This window comes from Empidonax traillii, unplaced genomic scaffold (assembly GCF_003031625.1).
Source record: "Empidonax traillii isolate 1590-97213 ecotype Southwest subspecies unplaced genomic scaffold, ASM303162v1 scaffold95:size1152806, whole genome shotgun sequence".
In the NCBI taxonomy this organism is placed as follows: domain Eukaryota; kingdom Metazoa; phylum Chordata; class Aves; order Passeriformes; family Tyrannidae; genus Empidonax; species Empidonax traillii.
Window position 1 is genome coordinate 268656 of NW_020955288.1, and position 22293 is coordinate 290948.

General features: G+C 40.1%; 1 protein-coding gene across 2 annotated transcripts in view; it reads left to right on the top strand.

The window, feature by feature from the left end:
* MICAL2 (microtubule associated monooxygenase, calponin and LIM domain containing 2) overlaps positions 1-22293 on the top strand; it is a 147744-nt gene that overhangs the window by 51961 nt on the left and 73490 nt on the right. For both annotated transcript variants that reach the window (XM_027881789.1, XM_027881790.1), the window contains exons 5-14: positions 11447-11654; positions 12309-12425; positions 13501-13602; positions 15805-15960; positions 16888-16988; positions 18576-18833; positions 19675-19790; positions 21010-21136; positions 21337-21427; positions 21522-21669. In XM_027881789.1, coding sequence (XP_027737590.1) covers positions 11447-11654; positions 12309-12425; positions 13501-13602; positions 15805-15960; positions 16888-16988; positions 18576-18833; positions 19675-19790; positions 21010-21136; positions 21337-21427; positions 21522-21669 — 1424 coding nt within the window. The remainder of the gene's footprint in view (positions 1-11446; positions 11655-12308; positions 12426-13500; positions 13603-15804; positions 15961-16887; positions 16989-18575; positions 18834-19674; positions 19791-21009; positions 21137-21336; positions 21428-21521; positions 21670-22293) is intronic.

The window sequence follows — 22293 nt, forward strand, 5'->3', positions numbered from 1 at the left end:
GGTCTCTCTCCTGCCTTCAGAGACCCTGAGGGCTCCAGATGTGGTTGTTGGGGGGTTTGTTGTTAGCTACGTTTCCAGCTTTGCTCTGGTAATGTTTGTGTACTGATAAGTGAGGAAATACATGACTTTGGCTACCAAGAAGCGATTAAACACTTGGCTGCTAAACCCCAGATTTCAGACAATAAGGCAATTTCCTGTCTCCTAGAGCTCAGGTCCTTCCCGAGGTTCCCATGTCTGCCCTGAGAACGGGGGTGTTGGGGATGTGGTTGCTTTCTTTCCTCTTTCTGCTGACAAATTTAATTCTACGTTATCTTCCGTTTAGGCCTCAGTGCAGATAGCTTTTATTATACTTCTGGTAGACTGTAAAATACCAGTTTTAAGAGATGCTGCGTAAGAAGAGAAAATGCAAAATATTTTGGTAGAAGCTTATTTTATTAAGCAAACAGCAGAACTGTTTGCATTTTCTCTCTAAAAGGCCTTTACAGTGATGGAGTTTATGGTGAAAAAGGAAGTTAAACTAGGATCTGTTGTAAAGAAAATATAGAAATCCCCCTTTAATGCCCTTGAAATTGTGTTTATTTGCTTTACCTTCTCTGCTGTTTTACTTTATTTGTTACACTGTGTTCTCAAAATTCCCACATTCCCTAATCTATCTACACTTACACACAAAGTTTGTTTGTGTTTGCAAACAGCCAGGTTTCGACAAACTATTTGCCATTTCAGATCCTTGGGATATTTGTTGAAAAGTGCTTATTGAAAAATGATCAGAGCTTATACCTTAATGTGACATTATTACAATTTTCTTGTTCTTCAGTCTTTTTTCAAGTTGGGAATGGTTGGCTGAGCTTAAAGCTGTGTTTTGAAACAAACCTGACAGGGGGAACCTGAGTATTTCTGTGGTGAAAAGCCTTGTCAAGGAGAACCAGCAGGTGGTCACTTCTTGCTTAAAATCTTCCAAAACTGCAAGAGTCTGGCAGGTACCCAAATGGGCCTTGGTTTCGTTCTGGAGGAACAAATGTGACCAAGCAGGACTAAACTGCAAGTCCTTTAAACTCAGGATTAGAATGGCTGAAAATCTTGGAATTGAAGAAATGGTCTGAGATCAACAGGGTAAAATTTCTAAAAGCTGCTAGAAGATTATGAATATTCCAACAAAGGAGTGTAATACCCAGAGAAAATTTGGAATATGTTGCAGGAAATGATCTGGTGCTTGTAATGAACCACACACCCAGCCTGAGTCCATAGTGTGTAGTGCTGATCCTGGAGACTGTCTGAGAAGGCCTGCAGTGTGTCATGGATGTTTCCCTTCCACCTAGTTGGTGCGGGTGAGATCCCAACCAAAATACTTTGCTTAGATTTAAGCAGGCAAATGGTAGATAAGCTAGAGCAAGTCCAGAACAGAGCAGCAGGAATGGTCAGAGCTTTAGAGAACATGAACTGCAGGAGAGGCTTAAATACCTTCACCTAATCTATGTTAGGCAAGGCCCCAAGGGGAACACCATGGAGTTACATGGAGCACGTCCACAACTGTTGAGCATTTCACCTTCTCTCTCTAATAGTCTGGCTGATGTTGCTAGATCAAATTCTGATTAGTTCTTAAAACTTAGTGTTTTGCCCTGGACATATGCTGCTGCTGTTCCAGCCTTGAAGAACAGCTTGTGTTTTTCGAGGGCAGGCTGTTTGTGCTTAACAAACCAGCAAGAGATACTGCCTGACTTGTCTTGCATCACTCTCTGGATCTGACTGAGGTACTGACTGAGAAGGAACCATGTGGTTCTGCCACACTGTGAATTAGCCTTGTGTTGCTTCCTTCTACTGCCCTTTTGAAAGAGTTACAAGAGCAGCTCTGAAAGGACCTGTGCAACAGCAAAATGTCCTGGTCCTGCCTGTGCTCTGCCATCCTCGCTGGATTTACAATTCAGATAAAACAACTGCTCCAGGGTAAATTGCAACTTAGTTTAGAAAACATTGCAAGAGATGGCAGTGAGCTTCCTGCCAAGGACTACACACCCAGAGCAGTAATAACAAGTTGTGCAGATCAGTGAGTGCTCAGTGGAAGGCAAAGGCATTTCTCTCTGATTCTCCCTCTCACCCTTTTTTCTCTTACTTGTTTTTTAGCAAGGTAGGAAATAATCACATATGCGATGAAGCCGTTCCTGACCGGTGGGGCTGCCGCTGGGTCCAGTCCCTGCTTGGCCAGCCATGGGGCTGCGAGGGCTGGGCCAGCTTCTCCATCGCCTTCCTGGTTGTAGGCATCTGGGGTAGGAAGTTCACTGCCTGGCAGCCCGGATACAGCCTTAATAGTGGCAGAACAAGTGCAGCCGGTGTTGTTGAGGCAGGTGTCTCCATCTGAATTTCACCCTGGCTGGAATGTGAAAACAGGCTCATTAATACGTGTAAATAAACACTGATCTTCTGTGTATGTTTATCTCCTTCTGTTGTGTTGGATGTTGGTGTAAGAAAGACTGTTACACCTCGTGATGTGCAATTTGCTGACAAGTTTTGTCTTCAACTCTTTGGCCCTCTTTTTGAAGCATTCTCTTTTTTTATATTTTTTTTACCATTTTCTATTTACTTTTATTTTCCATGATTCTTTCCTTTAGTAAGAGGTTTTTATGTACCTTCTCTATTTTCAGCCAAAAAGGTTTTGGAAATGAGAACTAGAGATGTCAAAATCTAATTTTCACTGTGTGACATGCTGCCAGCAGCTTGTTTTGTTGGTTCTGAGTGCTGTTAACTTTTCCTGCTAAAAACCTTCCTCAAAAGTGTTTATGCTAAAGACACATTTTCTAATTCTGCTTGTTCAAACAATTCAGGTCCATCTTGCTTGCTGACATTCTTGAATGCCATGTTGCCAAGAGGTGCTGGTTGGTAATTCATAGTGTTATCAAATTATAAGTAAAACTGTAGAAAGTAAAGGCATTGTCTATCCATGGTAAACTGCTTTGTGCAAGTGACCAGTGAAACCAGAAAAAGTCAGGTTATCAGTCTTTGGAGCTGTATTTAGCTTTACTAGGTAAGTGGCTGTGAGTGCAAGCACTGGAAATGCAGGGGCTTCAAAGACTGCATGATGAACTGGAAGAGATGAGACCTCAGGAGCCCAGAATTCCTGCTGTCCTGTAGCATTTTGAGCTCATCCATAGATTCTGTACACTACTGTACAGTCATTTTTTTTTAGGAAAGTTAGAAATGATGGGATTAAATGATTAAGCTCTTTAAAAATAAAGAAATAATAATTAAAAAGTCTGGATCTGACTCAGACCTATGTCTCGTAGTGAAAAAGCTCATTTACCCAGTACTGACTACTAAAAGCCAAGTCTTAATTGGGTGTTGGTTATAATTAATCTAATAGAATTTAGTATTTTAGAATAAAACAGAATAGTATTTTAGAACATATTTTAAAATATTCTGTGAAATATCCTCAAAGTAACTCAACTGAGCACTTACTTGAAAAAGCCAATTTTGAAGTGGAAACTTAGCTCACTTACTAAATTGTTGTGATTGTTGTTCTTTAATTATAAGTTCTAGGTTCAGTGTATTATTTCATCTCTGTAGGCAAGCCAGGCTGTAGCAACAGGGCTATTTCTTTATTAAAGCATATAATCTATTTCTTCCTGTAGCAAAGCCATGGTTGTTGATCAACTTGCCTGCATGCTTTGGATGCCGCAGGGCAATAGAAATCCTTTCCTCTGGGTCTGTAGACAAGTCCTTTGTTGGCTGAACAGCCCCTGACCCTTGAAATCACGTAGAGGATTAACTATTCTGTCTCAACTGCACAGGTGTCACTACTCTCAAGGCTTCCAACTCTTGATCTCTGCTTAGTCTCTGCTGTGCTTAGAGATGAGGCTCTTGGTGCCTTTCTTTATCTTTGTTCATCAGTTCTGTTTCTGGATGATTTCTTTAGTTTCATGGTTTTGTTTTGGGCTTTTTTTGTTAAGTTTTTAAGTATAGCCTTGAAGTGCTATCTCAATATGACAGGCGTAAGCCTACAAAAACCAGGCAAGGTACTTTCATGCTGCCAACCATGTTCGTGGCTGGGATAGTCAGGCAACATTCTTTCGGCAAGGTTTATCTTGTTTTCATTTTGATTGTTTAAGCAACTGGCCAAAAAAAAGAAAAGAAACCGATCTCTTCTGGGTTTTGGGTGTGGGCTTGTTTTTTTTTTCTTCCCCGTGTTTTGATTACAATGAAAGGCAGGTAAGAAAACAGCAAACATACTCCTAATTCCAAAGGATGTTAGAGGGCTTATTTTGTGCTTTATTTGAGGACATTTTTGGATTAAAGCATTTGCCTGGTTTTTGGTGGATAATATGTTTATTGAAATTAGTGTAACATGTCTTGTCAGATGATGTGCGGGTTTTTTCAGGTAACTGTAACTGGTGCAGGGGAACAAAGTTTCTAGGGATACTTTCCTGTATTATGTCTATCAACTGCAATGTTTTTAAAATTTATTTTGCCAGATTGTTATAAAAGGTCTCAGATCAAGTCAGCATATTTAAATACGACCAATACCACCTGAGAGAGCTCTTCAGAAAAGCTCCAAAGTCCCTACAGCTCTGCATCACTGACGGCACTCTTGACCTTCCAGCACCCTGAATGCACACAGCCCTTCTTTAATATGTGCCACAGCAGAATATGAATTTCAAATGTCTTTCATACCATTGTTTTCATTTCAAAGTATGGAAAACTTTTTGTGCACAAATCTAATATTAGTACATACATCCATGTGACAGAGAGGATGGATGGACAAGTGTGTCCAAATACATCCAGGAAAAATGAAGACACGTGGTTTTTTTCCATGAAGAAGCTTATCTTCCAAAAAAGAAAAAAAAATCCCATTAAAGATGAGCCAAATGAATGCAATAAATGTACTAATGTTTCACTTCTGGCATTTTGACTCAATAAAACAGGAGGGCAGTAAGGAGAAATCCTCTGATCCCGGGATTGTGCTGCGTCCAGCTGCGAGTGCAGCAGCTGCAGGGCCTGGAGCCGGGGGAAGAGCTCTGGCCAAAGTCAGCCTGTGTTAGGTAGCCTCAAGTCCATGTTACAGTCTTAGAAGAAACAGCTTTGTCTCCATTTTTGCCAGTCGCTGATCTGGGTACTTTTGGTATGAGAGGACAAAACTGCGTATTTCTGAGCTGCTCAGCTGGGGGTACAGAGGGTAAAATACTGGTGGGATCAAAAGCAGAAGTGACCTCGTTGTGATGTACTTCATGTGCCAGGGCAGGGTTTAGTTGCAGTTAGAGGTGCATAAGCCTCAGTGTTCTCAACTGCCTTTAGACTTCCCCAACAGTGGTTTTTATGTGGTGTTCACTCTCCAAAGATGTCAGTTCAGCAAGATGCAGCTAGTCATAGTAATATTTTAAGGTAGATTTTGCAGTATCTCTAGAGCATCTAAGCAGTGTCCACATAACCTTTTGGGCAGTTAGGACCTCTCATTAAAATGCATCTAACTGAATGTTATTTTTGTCAAATGAAATTGCTAACTTTATAAGGAGTTCAAAACACATGGTACAACAAAGGAAAAATACACTCTTTAAAATGCTACTTAATCTTTGTAGAGGTTTTGCTCTGGTGGAGCACTGAATACGTGGATAGGGTTGTTGAGTTTAGGTGAGCAGCTGTGCATTGAAGTGCTTAGGTAGACCAGGGCTGTAGCAAGACTGGACTTGCATCTTAGATTGACAAAACATGTCATGGCTGTTGTAAGCTTAACCTTTATTTCTGTTTCATATTTTTTAAAAATTAAAACGCCTTTGACGTTCTTAATGTCTGAAGTGACATATAGATTTTAAGTTTTCAGTCTCTTCCATTATAATGTTTCAAACTTTAAATTGGTTGTTCAGTGCATTCGGGGTACATTTGACTGCACTGCTGTATCCAGTGGCTGTCAATGAATTTATGTGATAAAATCTGAGACTGCAAATGTGAGATGAACTTAAGTCAGGAATGTCCTACTGAGCAGTCCTATTTTTGCCAGAAGCATTTTCATATCTAGCGAAAGGGATGTGGTGGAGAAAGCTTCCTGCGGCAGCTTCTGGTAGCTGTCTGCCTTGGCTGCTTATGCAGCTGTTTCACTTTGGAGCCTTTCCAGGGAACAGTCACTGCTGATCCAGAAAATGTGTTGTTTCATTACATTTTGTGCCTGTCTCATGTTGCATCACATTTAGCTTTATCACTAACAAACACTTGTCCAAATCCATGTAGGATGTAACCCTGTGGAATCAGTCAGATTAGTCCTTGGTGCATCCCTGCTGCTTTGGGTGTTTCAAAAAGGCCAGGGCCAGTGTGAAGACCCAGATCTGGTGACTGTGGAAATGGACACAGCTGAAGTCCAGAGAGAAGAGAGGTTTGCCATGGAAAGGCAAAGTGTTCTGTTCCTCTGTGTCCTGCAGGCAGAGTCTCCTGTCACTGCATGGGGAGGCCCATGGCTGCTGAGGACACCTGCAGTCATTAGGGTTAAGGGGCTTAGAGGCACAGGGGGAAAGCCACCCCTTGGTACTCATTTCTAGCAGCATGATCCATTCCTGTAGGTTTTTATTTCCAAGTGGTGATTTGGGTAAATATTACATATAAGCAAAAGGCAGTTAACTAATTGGACAGATGGTTTCAGCTATTTTTTTACTAGTATGTGTGTGCATTTCCATTGAAGAGTACCAGTGGTGCTCCTGACTTGGCATATCTTAGGACAGCAAAGGGTGTCTCTTTCCAGTTGTTGTGGAGCTGGAGTCTGAAAATAATCGCCTCTTTTTCACCTCCAAATCAACTAAAAGGCAGAAATGAGAAAACTTTGAACTTCAGGAGTGATTGTAGCTTCTGTCCTCATCCCAAGAAAATACAGACAGCAGATCATCATTGAACACCCTTATATTGTCCAGGATTAATTTAATGATTGGGTACTTTGGGCAGAAGAGGAGTGAGGGATTTAGAGTTGGAGGATAGCAGTGGGATAATGCATTGGACTGCAACAGGATTTGTCTGTTCTTAATTATACAAAGAGATGCTGTTTGGTTGCATCCCCCACCCCCCTGCTACTACTAACTGGTAGATTCCTTGAGCGTGATCATGTAAATGCTGAGAGGTAACAATTTTTTACATATTTCAAGGTCAGTGAGTAGATTCTGCCTCTCAAAGTGGATGAGATTTTTGTGACTGGGTAATTGTGGAGTTTTATCTTGTTTTGTTGGTTTTTCTTTTTTTTTTTTTCCCCCCTTTGTTAAACACAGTGCTGGTATTCTTGCCCTTTGCCTTCTTTCTTCCAAACCCTCCATTGTTTCTGCAAGCTTAGTTTACTGTGTGAAAAGCAGCGGAGGCATTCTGCAAATTCTCAGCTGTTAAACTGCATATGGTTTTTCCAGAATGGGATACAGGTGCCTGGATTCACAGGCTGCTGATTTAGTAGTGTGGGGATGGGAGGGGTTGCAAAAGGCCCCTGCTTCACATCTCTCTCTCCCTTACGTCCCCTCCTATTTTGTAAGTCATGTGTTTGCACATTATATCCAGGGGATCATATCAAAAACCTGTGCCTACTATTCTGCTATTGGAAAGGTAACTTGTGCTGCCATTTATCTCCACACTAAGTGCTTTAATTCAGTGTAGGAACATTTTCCAGAGATTTTCAAGGCGCTGCCATTCCTAAGCATACTAATAGAGAGAAAGTAGCATCTCTTACAGTCAGACTGACCTTTGAATAGAATCAAGCTTATGAGACTTACCAAAGGCTGTATATGTTTGTATTATTACAACTGAAAATTTCTGGTATCTTTTAATTTTACTAGGAAAAAATACATGAAGTTCTGCTCTACTTCAGTCTGAAGATAAATAATGCAATGTAGTGTGCTTGGTTATTGCGTGGGACAAGATTATATAGAAACAATTATCTTTTAGGGGATAGTAAGGTACTTTTTAACATTATCATAGAAACATAGTATTTACTCAGTACCTTAAGTAGACAACTGTTATAAAATATGCATGGATTTATTAGTGTTTTATTGTGAAGTACAAAAATGTCCATGCTTTACTTAGTAAATATGACGTTAAACTGGAATAGCCCTGAGTTTGTCACTAGACTACTATTACTAGCCTGTAAACTTGAATTAGTCCTCTTTAATGGGAATTTTCTAATGAGCATTCTAAAAGTACTCTTGCAGAAGTTTAACTCAGACCAGCTTGTCCATTTACTTAGGATAATTTATATTGTAAGTGCAAAATTTTCATTGTTGCATATATCTTATCAGTAATTGGTGTCATTCATATCCAGGATGTTTGCAAGAGTAGATGAATTTAGCTCACATAAAATCCTGATGAAAAGCATTTGTGGTGACTATTGCTTGTGGGAGTTGGTGTTTCTGGGCAGTCTCTCCAGAACTGCCAGTTACTGCATAGCTGAAGTTTGATGGAGGAAATTTGGTGTACATGAATGTATAATTGTTGGGTTTGTCCTTCCTCATTTATTCTTTCTCTAATATCGTTTTAATGTAAGTGCTGTTCTTGGGGAATGTACTAAATTCAGTGAAGCTTCTCACTGGACAGAAAGTATTTACCTACATTTGCAGGCAGAATATCAGTCCTTTATACTAAGGTTTTCACTGAGAAAAATGCCTTCTCTCAGTATTTCTATCTTGCACTAACATGGTGTACTCTCAGGGTATAACATTCAGCGTGATACTGATTCTTCAGGCAGCTCACAGGAGTTTGCTCATTCTCTTATTCTTGCATAAGCAGTCCTGTAAAACTGTGAAAATCTTTATCTCTTCATTTCCAACCTGAACAAGAAATACACAAAAGCTCCTTGTCAGTTCTCTTCAGCAACTGTTGTTTGGAATAACTTGTCGAAGATGCTTTGAAAAATCAAGTTACTCTTTATCATTTTAGGGGATCATCTGGCACCATTAAAAGACAGCTGATGTGTGAATGGTGATATGGATGTCAAGAAGCCTTTGGCTCTTGTCCAACCCTGTTTGTTACCTTTGAGGATTGATTGTGTGAGACTTCCTCATGTGATGCTGGTTGTCACAATCTGTGTTAAATTGCAAGAAATTAATTTCAAAAGCAGGCCCAGATGAGCCAGGAGAGTGAGGTAACAGGAGCTGAAAATAGGATGCTATTCAAGGTTTGTTCTAGGCTGGCTATAAGAAGGTTTCTTCTGTGACTGCAAGCAGAGAGCTGGGGAGTGGTACTGTCCCCGCCCTTACTTAATAAAGATAGGAACACAAATGCAGTAAGAACTACCCTTGCCAGGGTTTTGCGCTGGTTTTGACCCTAGGAGTTTCAAAAAAAACATGATGAAATGCCAAGAGCAAGCTTTACACCAGCAGGAAGCATCCTTAATAAATCAAAGAACAGATAGCTCTGAAACATAGATAATTATGTTTCTGGAAGGTAACCATGGATGATGGCAAATATACAACCATTTTTCATGATGTCTCCAGGCAATTATGAAGATACTTTGTCAATGGTGATAGGAGGATGGGGAGGGCAGAATCGTCCTTAAAATTCTAACATAGTGTGTTGCAGAGCACTAGGAGGAATCAGAAGGGCTTTCTGTGTGGGTTTTATTACTTGGCAGGATTCACTATGACTAAATCTCCAAAGACTGCCTCTTTTTTTTTTTTTTTTTAAAGTGCATTTATGTATATATGATACTGTTTGTTAGCCAAAAAAACAACCCCGCCTTATCAGACCACGTATGGGTTTATTTGTAGAATGTTTCTAACTGCTTGCTAAACGTGACTGGAAAACCCTGTAGCTGTGAAGGCAGTCACTCACTTGTCAGAGCTGAGAGTTCCCATGTTAATCACAAGAAGCATGTGCAAAAAACAGCTGACCCAGATCCACCAGTGAGCCTCTTCAGTCAGGCTAAATCTGCACTCTATTTTCTTCCTTTTTAATTACATCTGTTGATTTTTTTTTAATTTATTAATTCTTTAATATTCAGCATGCAGTGAGGAGTGTGCTTCTGAAACTGTGAATTAAATATGTCATTTTAAGAGGAAGAAAGCCAAGTGCCTAATGCAACAACCCAACTTTAGTATCTCTGGTTAACAAAACACTTGCCTAAAGCAAAGCCAAAGCACCCCACAGGAGTTCTCTTTTGAGTGGGAATTTGTTAGAATTATTTATTACATTTTTAAAAAATTTTTGCACTTTTATGATTGGATTGGACAAAAGTCATGGACAAAAGTCAGCACCAGATACTTTTTGCTTAAGTTGTTAAATTTGAAAACAAATGATGAAGAAACCAAAATAAATAAATGACTCTGTTTTATGAAATTGCAGTGTAATGGGAACCAGACTCATATCCAAACGAGCCTCCAGATACAGTCTGTGCCTGCTTTGAAACTGTAATCACTGTCTGGCTATGTGTGCAGGACACACAGGAGCATGTCTGGCCTGTGAGATAATGGCTTTGGATTTGCAACATGGCCCAGCTCTCCTGGGCTCTCCCACCCAGACCCACCTCAGCTCTCCCTGCCCCAGCCAAACCCTGTGCTTGAACTGGTGGCATAGATTTTGTGAAGTCTGGGGAGGGCTTGGTGGGAGGTGTGGAACAGCAGTGGTGTCCAGCTATAAAACTGTTTCTAATCAGTTTTTAGTAATCAGTAAAGGAAATGTAAGCATTAGATATGTTTGAGTTTTAATTAGTTTGCTTGCTGGAAATCCTTTGCTTGTTAATCTGTGAAAAATTACAGCTGTCAACTAAAATTTAGGCAAGAATCCTGTATAATCGTTTTGGAAGCGATTCTTCTGAGAATGCCCAAGCTTAGATTTAAGCTCCTAAGCACCTGAAGGTGAGGATGTTGACCACTGTGTGAAATGGAATAGCGCAAGCTGAGTTCCCTGGCCATGGGGAAACAGGACAAGTCTGCTGGGTTCTCATGACAGGTCCTGCTTTACATCAGTAGGTGAACCCGGCGGTTACATCCAGGGTACACCCACACTTGAGAGAGAAAGGAACTAATGCTGTAAGGCTACTGGCTTATCACAGATTTGTTTAACAAGTCTAGCAAATGTACACCAATTTCCTCTGTAAAGCAAAAAAAGCCTACACTAAGACCACTTATTTCCTTTCCCCTCCCTTTTATGTAGCTGTAATGCTGTTTACTGCAAGTGCTTCAGAAACACTAAATGGGGGTTAGAAGTATGTGAGCAGATGCTCAAAAGTGTTTGGCTTTTTGCTGTTCCTTCTGTCACATCTTTTTATCAGATGGTATAGATGTTATAGATGCTTTTATGTCTGCAGTAAGCACAGTTCACCCTCTTGTGTAAATTGACCGAACACCACTTGCAAACAAAATTTGAATGTTAATAGATTTAAATAGATGACTTGAATGCGCTCTCAGTACTGCAAGTCCAGTTGACTATCAAGTCACATCAACAGAATAAGTTAGAAAGTGTGTGGAAGTAAAACAAAACCCTATGTAAAACTGCTCCTTTTCTCTGCTAGTGTTTAATTATTGGAGGTGGCCCATGTGGCTTGCGGACTGCCATAGAACTTGCCTTCCTGGGAGCCAAAGTCGTTGTCGTGGAGAAGCGGGACACTTTTTCAAGAAACAATGTGTTGCATCTCTGGCCATTTACCATCCACGACCTCCGGGGACTGGGAGCAAAGAAATTTTATGGAAAATTCTGTGCAGGATCTATTGATCATATCAGTAAGTACCTGAGGGCACTGTTAACCTAAGAGGTTGCCAAGAGCAGGAGATTAATGGAGACTCTCTTGGTTTGGCATAAAGGTCATCTGCCTTAAACACGTGCTAGTGCCTGTGTGCACGCACACAGAGGGGAAAAGAATGGCCTCATTTAAGCAAAATGGCAGTAGAACAAGTTACAGTCTTATGGAGCAGCTTTTTTGTTAGTCTGAACTTGTTAAACAGTAGGTTTTGATTGTGAAGTGTGAAGAATATTGATATTTATTCCTGTATTTTGAAGGTAGACACAACCCTAGTCGGAGAAAATATGTGAAAGTGGGCTAATTTAGAGGGAAGTGTGATGTAAAATCTTGTATCCCAAAATGGTCAGCATATTGGTTAGCAGATCTTTTGAATACCATTAAGAAGGAAAGCTCTACAAAAGTATTCGAAGAAACTCCACTCCAATGAGTTTTATACACAGGATTGTGCTGCAGGAGGAAAAGGAGACGGAAGAGATCAACATCCTGTGGTGGTTGCTACATTTGCATTCGTCACAGTGTAGGAAATAATAATGCTTCATGCTTATGGTAACAATGAATATCAGTCTGGTGGCGTGCTGGGAGCAGCTGTGATTGCTTACTTATTAAATACACCTTTGTTACTTGCTGCCTACAGGTATTCGACAACTTCAGCTTATCCTCTTCAAAGTTGCACTTCTACTGGGAGTTGAAATCCATGTGAATCTAGAATTCGTGAAAGTCCTGGAGCCTCCTGAAGATCAAGAAAATCAAAGTATTGCTTATCATAATGTAGTTCTGTTCACAGTAACTTCTTTTTCTGTGGGGCATTATGTGAAGTCATTCGAGGTAGTTGAATTCTGTTTAAAGAAACAGGAGGTTTTTGCCCTTCTTATTCAGCAATCTTTGTTCTCTGCAGTTGTAGGCATGACAAGAATCATGGAGACAAAGCACTGAAAATTCCTAAAACATGACCCAGGCTGAGAAGCTGAGGTTTTGCACTATGCCTTCTGGCATATGTTTGAGGCTTTGTAGGGAGTCTGGTGTGGCTTCTTGGTATCTTATTGCAAAAACAAATTTTGATTGATAATATAAATATTGAGGATGGATTAAGCGCCCAGGGCTTCATTTTGCTTTCACATTTGATAAAACTCCCACTGGCACATTGAGTCTTATCAACATTCTATGCAAGATTTTTAAACAAAATAGAGATTTCTCATTCTTTATTTTTTCTATTAAAAAAAATAATATTTAGGGTGTAGTAGCAATAGAATATTTTAAAATTTTACTATAATTGAAATACTCTGCTATCTCTTAAAAGGGTCATAAGTGACAGTAGAACAAATACACTGTTTTAAGTAGTTGAAGTATATATAATTTTAAAATATGGACAATACCAACATTTTCACATAATCAGCTTTGTGTTAATGCAAAGATTAAATTTAGCTTTGTGAGTATGCTTGCATTTAATTTCTATTTAGAAGACAGTTAAAAGCATTGACAATGGAATGCTATTTTTTTTCTTTTAATACCCAGGTCTTCCTTGCTGTACGTATGTGTTATGTACTGCCCTGATAAGGTAGCTGTGGAGTTATTTATGTGAGAATTCAGTGCTTAAGCGTGTTCTTGTGATATGGGTCTGAGAGGAAGCTGAGTGCAGGAGGTGATTCAGATGAAGGCTCCCTTTTTTTTTTTCGTTTGGCTGCAGCAGAACTTCCCTCCATCTGACCAAGGCAGAATTCAGCTCCGTTGGAATGAGAAGTAGATTGTTTATCTTAGTGCTCTTTCTTCAGACTCTGAAATCCTTTCTCCATTGTATTACTGAAGAATTATAAATGTTGTGTTTTCAGAAACAGGTTGGAGGGCTGAATTTCTCCCTGTGGATCACCCATTGTCAGAGTATGAATTTGATGTTATTATTGGTGCTGATGGACGCAGGAACACCTTGGAAGGTGGGTGTTGTGAATGTGTGCTTTTATGCTTATGTGTGATATTTAGGGGATCTTGAAAGACCTGAGAGTCAGAGGAGAACACAGAGCAACAGTTTACCTTTCAATCCGTTGAAGTCTGTGTAGAAACTATTATTTTGTGTGGTATCTTTTTCGTTGTTAAGTTGTGGCTCAGCTACAGTTAAAAATTGTCACAATGAGGACATTTAATGTCATTACTGCTTCTGAGCTCTGTGTATCTGCATTGCCTACAGAATGCATCAGAGTGCTATTGGGCTTGCTTCAAGGTTGAGTAATCTTGTTGTGATTTAACTTCAAGGAGGCTGACAAGATACATGTCAGGAACTACTTAGTCTTTACTATTGTGCTGTATATTTGCCCTGTATGTTTGAACTAATGACTAAAAGGTGGTTGCAAGGTATTTAGTGAAGTCATCAGAGGTATCATTGTTTTGTAGAGGAGATTGAGCTTCAGAAACAAATCCTTTGGAACAATACCAAAAGATAGTAAATAACTCTAAAGTGTGTGGGAAGAGAGGAGGTAAATGCTTCATGAACTTGAGTCACTGCTGAGAATTCAGACCACCTGAGCTGTTTTTCTTAGGGAGACATTAGATACGCTGCTCCTGTATCACACGAACAAACCTGTTACTTAATGATATATTTCCCTTTTAGATTTGATTGTATCCATGCTAGTTTCTGTTCCCTAAGTGCAGTTTGTTTGGGTTTTTTTAACTTTTCATAGTTTGTCTGCTTATTCTTTTATCTGCCAACCACAATATGCTTACAGCTAATTCCTTTTAATGTTCTATTGGAAATTTTCCTACGCTGTTGCCCATAACACACTCTTTAAATTGTCAAGTACCAGCATAGCAAAATTATTCTTTCCTCAACTGTAGACTCTCTTGAGAAGTTAATGGTTTTCATCATATCAGGATGAAAGGGAGTGTTTGGTGCATTGAAGATACATACAGAAGCTGGTATTGTCGTATTAAATCTATCCCAATGAAATGGGAGCCCCCGGTGGTCTAGTGGTTAAGGACGCAGCGCTGTCACCGCAGAGACCCGGGTTCGATTCCCAGTCGGGGCCACTTCCCAGGCAGATGGAGCTCGTTAGCCCTGTAAGGCAATCCATCTACGTCCTGAGGACCTCGCTGCCACCGTCCAAGCGTGCTTGGCCCCGGCAGATGAACCTCAGGATTAAAGGGTGGGCTCAGTTCCGCGCACACTGTGTCTCACTTAAAAAATCCAATGCACAGGCTGGAAGGTGGAAAGACCTTCCCCGGTTCTTTGTTCGTGAAGACTGGCCATTATATCCAAATGAAATAATGAGAACATATCAAGAAGCATAGAGACAAAAACTTGTAACCAATGTATTTCTTCTCACAAATTTCTTCTCATTTATTTCTCTCATGTCATCTGCAATTGGCTAAACTATACTCTAAGCACCCTCTGTCCTACTTCATAATTTAATTATGGATATGGGGAACATACAGATGGAAAAACTAAAATGTATGATTGCAACACTGTGGCTTAGTGGACTTTTTTTTTTTTGTGTGAAAAGAGGAAGAAAAGGTGGATCCATAGAGCAAGGAACTTCACAGTCAGTCTCACCTTGGAAATATAACAGTTAAACCACTGAACATTTTTCAACCCCAAATACCTTTGAAAAATCTCATCAGCTGGTGGTGTGTGCACCTAAGCACTGCTACAGGGATTTCTGTTTTTCAGATCTTTCTCTGCTGCTTTCGACTGCTGATCTCTTGCATCTTTTTCCGTGAGCTGTTTACCACCTATGTAACAAATACCTGATTTGCTATTTAGCATATTAAAAATGTCTCCATCCACTAAATTTGATCTGTTCTATATCCAGACATTGCCAAAAAATTTTCTGTGGTTTTTTTTGTCATGATTTTCCCTTAACTTCTTCCCAAATTCCTTTCCAGAACTTTTTTTTTTTTTTTTTTTTTTTTTTTATATATATATGAGACTTTATCTTGCGTGCAGTACAGCTCCAGTTTTGCAGCTGAAAATGAGGAAAAAAGACTCTTTGCATTCAAGGGAATTTTGGAGGAATGATGGAATCTACTGATGTTGTGTTGTTTGATGAAGTGTAGGACTGGTGTAGCAAAGATACTGAGCTGCTCCCTCTCTGAAGTCCCGTGTGAATTTCCAGTGGTTTTAATTCTTTCTCTTTGCTTACCAGGTTTCAGGAGGAAGGAGTTTCGTGGAAAGCTGGCCATAGCCATCACTGCCAATTTTATAAACAGAAATACAACTGCAGAAGCCAAGGTAGAAGAAATTAGTGGAGTTGCTTTCATCTTCAATCAGAAGTTCTTCCAGGACCTTAAAGAGGAAACGGGTGGGTGCATTCTCATTTTTTCCACTACCAAATACGAGAGTCAGCAGGGGAACACTTTATGTACCAGGCCACCTTCCTATTCCTGGTAACATCAATTTAAATGTATAAAAAAAAATTCCAAGTGATAAAATGTTGTTGATGTCAGAATCTTGCAGATGGAGGTGTCCATTTATGGTGCAATGGGATATTTTTCTAGCTGAGGCATTGCCACATCATAGCTTGTTTTAATGTTTAAATTTTTCTTGACTGTAAAAATGTCTGCTATGTTGAACAAATTTAGAAGAGTATTTTCAGGGCTCAGAAATTTCCCTTAAGACATAGTTTGTTTTGTTTCTATCTATTCACATACTGAACAGCTTAAGAACTTTGAAAAAGGCTCTGCCCTTCTGGGAGGAGTTTATTCTTGCTTATTGATGTGTAGAGCTGATATACCGAGAATTTATCTGCTGTAAATACTAAAAATATAAACTGTGAAATACTTCTTAATGGAAAGGGGTTTCAGAATAGTTGCACTCACTGTCTGTACAAGCAATACTGTTCTTGATTTACAGCTGATTTTTTTTAATTATTATTATTGAAACCAAAAGTCCTGCTTAGACCAAATGCCAGAGCCCTAGCAGCTGAAAAGCAGTTTGTTCCCTTGGCACCCAGTTCTACCACGAAAGACTGTTAATGCTGTAGCTAACTGGCTGTTCCATGAAAGAAAGCTGAATAACTTTAATTGTGCTAAGAAGAGCTCCTGTGGGGTGAGGCTGATCTCCTCTCATGTTTTGTTTTATGATATTTTATCCACTAATACTTCACCCCAGCAGGGAAAGCGAATGCATCCCAAGAAGGAAAGGCACCTGTAGGAATCACTCACATGTTGTTAGTAAATGACACAAGCAGTGCACTGCACTTGGTAACAAATGTATTATCTCTTTTCAGGGATTGACCTGGAAAATATTGTTTACTATAAAGATAGCACTCATTATTTTGTGATGACAGCAAAGAAGCAGAGTCTTCTGGACAAAGGAGTGATTATTAACGTATGTAAAAATGCTGGCTAAACCTTATTTTATTTAGGATGGTGCAGAATAAGTGTAAACATCTGCATAAACATTGTGGCATGTTATAGAGGGTGTTTATAGACTTATTTACTTCATTAAAGCTCAGGTCACTTGGCTCTTACTCTGACTTTTTTAAAATTTGCTTTTACCTTCAGTCAGCACAAAGTTTCTATAGAGAACTGAAACAATACTCCCTAAATTTATCAGTTTTGAAACTGGCTGAAATGGGATCTTGACTTACCTTGGAAATACGTGGTGTGATCATTGCACCAGAAAATAAAAACCTCCTTTATTTAAAGGTGAACTTAGCACAGCAATGTCCAGTTCTATCAGGCAAATAAGGAAGCATAAAAATCTACTCCAGGCTGAATTGCAAATTCTCAAGTGGGTGAAATATGATAGAACGAGGCTATAAACACAATGGCATGAACTTTCAGAGCAGCTTAGGATTTTGAGGCCTTTTTTTTTCCTTTTTTCTTCTTCTATAAGATGTAGGGGTTTATTTTCTTTTGTATCTATGAAGTGTTATAGCACCACTTAAATTTCTTTTCCTGGAAACTCAAGAGAGGTCAGTTTTTCTTGCAAAGTAAGACAGTGCCAAAACAGTCGAGTGTAATTTCCTGAAGGAAGTATTTGTAGGGAACTATCAGAAGGTTTCTTGGCTTTCTGGTGGGACCACTTAGCTCAGTGCCATGATTCTCTGTTTTTTTGAAGGCCAGGGGCTCCCAGGGCAGAGCAGCTGTCCATGACCAGCCAGGGTGGGAGAAGGGAAGGGCAGAAGCCCTTGTGGGGAGTAGGTGGTGAGCCCTGGGATTGTGGGGGCAGTCCCAGGAGATCTCTGGGGAGTTTGGAGAAGAGGAGCACTGGCTGTGGCTCATTAGAGCTTGTTGTCCTGACCTACTCGGGTCTGAGTGGAAAAAAAAAAAACCATCACAGTCTGTCTGAAACAACTGGGCTAATAGCGGTTCTGTGGTATCATCCTGTGATTAGGGGTCTCATCCGTGATTAGGCTGTAAATAGAAACTGCCTTATTAATAATCACTGGCTTTAAGCAGGATGACCTGCTAAGGCTGGGTCCTTCAGCACTCTGGCAAAGAAAAAGAAAGCCACAGGCCAAAACAGCACAACAGAGAAGTTTGAATGTGATGTCATTACTGAGATGTTAAGTCAAACCTTGAGGCTGAGCCCCACATGTTGTATCATCAGTATTTCTGCTCTCGTGTGATTTCAGATGTGAGGTGCACATGTGCAAAAAAGCATTGCAGAGGTGATAACATCTTCTGATGGGAGGGAAGTAATGATATGAAAATTACACATAACCGAGTAACTGGGAGGCACTATAATATTCTGTTGCCAATAAAGCTCCTTGTTCAGTGTTGGCATGGAGAGTTCCTGTTTGGGGGTAGTACAGTAACCTCTGTTTGTGTATCAGCTTTTTGGAGGAGATGACAAGTCTTACTTGGTTCTTTTTGCTGTGAGTTGTGTGGCTCCCACTTGTGCTATAAGACTGCAATGCTGCAATTCAGAGATGATAGTGGATTATCTCATGTGCTTCTCTCCTTGCAGGACTCCATTGATACTGAGTTGCTGCTCTGTGGGGAAAATGTGAACCAGAACAATTTGCTGTCCTACGCCAGAGAAGCTGCTGACTTTGCAACCAACTACCAGCTGCCTTCCTTGGATTTTGCAATTAATCACTATGGCCAACCAGATGTAGCAATGTTTGATTTTACTTCCATGTATGCATCTGAAAATGCTGCAATAGTGAGAGAAAGGCACAGACATCAGCTTCTGGTGGCACTTGTTGGAGATAGTTTGCTTGAGGTATCTTTGAATGTCTTCCAAGTAGTCCTTGGTGTTTTTTTTCATCTTATTTCCATAATCCAACCATTCAATCTACCCTCCAGACCAAAACAAAACATCCTCTCTTGCATGTCCTGAACCAGTGGTATCTTCTTTGGAATAGACTTTTTTCCCCCTTTTCCTTTTCTCCTTTTTTTATGCCATAGTTTGTCATAGCTAATGCTTGGCTGGCAGCCTCTGGCTTAGGTCCTGTTTTGCTTTATGCACATTGTATTTCTGTCTGAAAACTGTGAGCTCTGTGTCCTCAGCTTGGGTGCATGGCATAATTTTCCTGACTGTCATCATGGAGAAAAACTTCATCCAAATTATTATTGCAGTCTCTTTGCCTTATTATGTTCTCTTTTTCTTTCTGAAGTGAAAAATGTATGTTGCAACTCTTTTTTGTTTTTGTTGTTTTGGTTTTTTTTTAACTCATGCTGACAGCATGAAGCATTTGAAAAGAACAGTCCAAAGCAAAATTAAGAGATGAGAAGGGCATCATTTTTTCCTTTTTTTTAATCTTGACTAATTCTTGAGTCATCTTTTTTTTTTCTCAGCTTAAACTTTTTGAGGTTAAGAAATTTGTTTTTAAATAGATAAGTTAAAAAAAGGGAAAAAGTGAAAGAAGCAATCTTTTTCATTACTAAGTCTTGGAGGAGAGACATCTGAAAACTGCAGGCATTGTCTGTGCTGTATTTTAGTTCTTTCTGGGCTATTTTTCTAAGACAGTATGAAACCCTAGACTCCAAATTTGCATTGCATGTTACTTTTGTAATAAGACCTTAAGAAATAGAAGGAATTAAGGTGTAATTGCCTCTTACAGCCCTTCTGGCCAATGGGTACTGGCTGTGCAAGAGGCTTCCTGGCTGCTTTTGACACTGCGTGGATGGTGCGGAGCTGGGCTCAGGGGAAACCCCCGCTGGAGATCCTTGCTGAACGGTGAGTGCTGCTCTTGTCTGCATCATTCCCAGTGTTTTAGAGAGTCACAGTATTGGTATAAGGCTGTGGATTTCACTGTGACATCAAGAGAAATATTCTTCTTCCCTGTAGTGGCATTGGGATGAAATTATCCATTCCTTAAAGTTACAGAACAGTTTACAGTAATAGCCAGCCAGTGCTCCGTGAGCTTCTGCACACTAATACAGAGACCTGGCAATGTGCAGGATGTGGTTTAAATCACTTACTTAAATCACTAGTCACTAGAATTAAGTGTGATTCTTAAGGAAATAAACCAAAGATACCTTGTATCAAAAAACACACCATCTCAGCACCTGGTTTTTTGTTCAAAAAAAAAAATACAAAAAATCCTTAAAGAAGTCTAAAAAAATTCTTCAACATTAGTAGCTTTCAGAGTTGGTTTCTGTGATTTCAGCTCTGCAGGTTGGCTTAGTAGCCCTGATGTTATCTTAAGGCTAATAAATGTGTGGCAAAAGAGAATTTCTGTAGTACTGCATCATAAGCTTCTCTGTGTAATGTCTTTTTGACCGGAGCAAAAAAATCTGTTATTAAGGACACCAGCAGTTGTGGTGTCACCGTGGTCTGATGGTTGAATCTGATGACTTTGGTCCTGCTGGCAGCTGCCTTGCTCTGCTACAGCTGCCCAGCCTGTTCTGGGGCAGATACGCAACAGTCATGGTTGTGGTAATGTAAGTAGGAGCATTGCTAACTACAGCACTTTGGGAAGCTTTAAGATAGGAGCCTGTGGGATGACTCAAGCACGGCATAGACCCAAATGGAAAATTGAACAGCACAGTAAAAAAAGCTGTGGTGGTTATTGCAGGATGACAGGATTTAGTGCTGTTATGTGGTAAAGAAGTTACTCCTTGGGTGGATGGTAAAACAAAACCNTTTTTTTTTTTTTTTTTTTTTTTTTTTTTTTTTTTTACCTCCCTTCTTTTTCTTGTTCACTTCCTGCCTCAGGAAGATACGGACATAAGTTCCAAGAGCCTGTGTTGTTGTCCTTTTTCTGTCTGGCATCCTCCTGCTGAGTGATGATAAGAAATGGGATGGATGCATCATGCATTTGGTGCATTACATTTGTCCTGGCAGAACCAAAATAAGGTGTAGGTAGCTGCAAAAAATCCCAAACAGAACAACCTTTTAATATAATGAATATTTATTTTAATATATAACTCTTGTATACTTTTTCCTCTGTAAGAGAGAGCATTTATCGACTCTTGCCTCAGACGACCCCTGAAAATATTAATAAGAACTTTGACCAGTATACCATTGACCCAGGAACAAGATACCCAAACTTGAACTCGAGCTGCGTTCGACCTCACCAGGTCAGTACATAAAAGGCTTGCTTGTGAAATCAGTTCTTTTTTTGTCTAGGATAAATAGAGCTGCAACTAGTGTGCAAACAAAATCTTCTGGAGACTTATTAATTTAGAACCTGCTGCTGATAAAGTTAACCCAGAAAGAAAACTCTTATTTTCTCTCCAAGCAATTCTAATATTATGCTGCTAATTGCTTTTCCTTGTAGGTGAGACAGTTATATGTCACCAACGAGTTACAGCAGTGTCCTCTTGAAAGAGTGAGCTCCATCAGAAGATCAGTGAATCTCTCCAGACATGGTATGTGGCGCCTCATGTTTGCTGCAGCTTAACATTTGTAACCTTCTGAACATGCAAGAGCTGACTGAAATTTTGATCTCCCATGTAACTGCAGAGTCAGATATTCGACCTAACAAGCTCTTGACGTGGTGTCAGAAGCAGACAGAAGGATACCGTAATGTGAACGTCACGGACCTCACGACTTCCTGGAAGAGCGGCCTGGCCTTGTGCGCGATTATCCATCGCTTCAGGCCTGACCTCATGTAAGTGACATCTGCAGATCTTGTTGGGTGTAGGGTACATGAAGCACTTACTAAAGTGTATTGAAAGACTGACCAGAACAACCCTGATGCTCCACAGTCCCCTTCTGTGGGTGTTTTGTGCAAGGAAATGCACACCATCGCCAGGGTTGGGGGGTGGAGAGGGTGGGGTTTTTTTGCTTTGTTTTTTCTGTATGTCCTTGCATGCCATTTAAAAAGAAATATATATGCTTTCAAAGAGTGGGAAGGCTTTGAACCTTATGATTTATCGTGTTTGTGGGAGTCATGTGTCTATTTAAAATGAAATTTGCAGTGCTTGGAGAATGTGAAGAGCTGCGTTCCCAGGTCCCTGGAGAAAGGGTTTTAGTGTATGTTTACAACCACAGCCATAATGGCCCTGTCATGAATTTCAGAAATACCTGGGTGAGCCTTGGATGAGCCATCCTCTGTTTTGTAGTGGTTGCTGTGACAATCATGTAGGGAAACGTTGGACCACAGAAGTGGAGGTTTTGCACAACTCTGTCCAGAAGAGCACACTGCCCTTTCCTGTGTGCTGTGCAACAATGGCTGGCCCCTGGAAATTAACAGCCTAGTGACCGAATGTAAGCCAGCATTCCCCTTTTGACA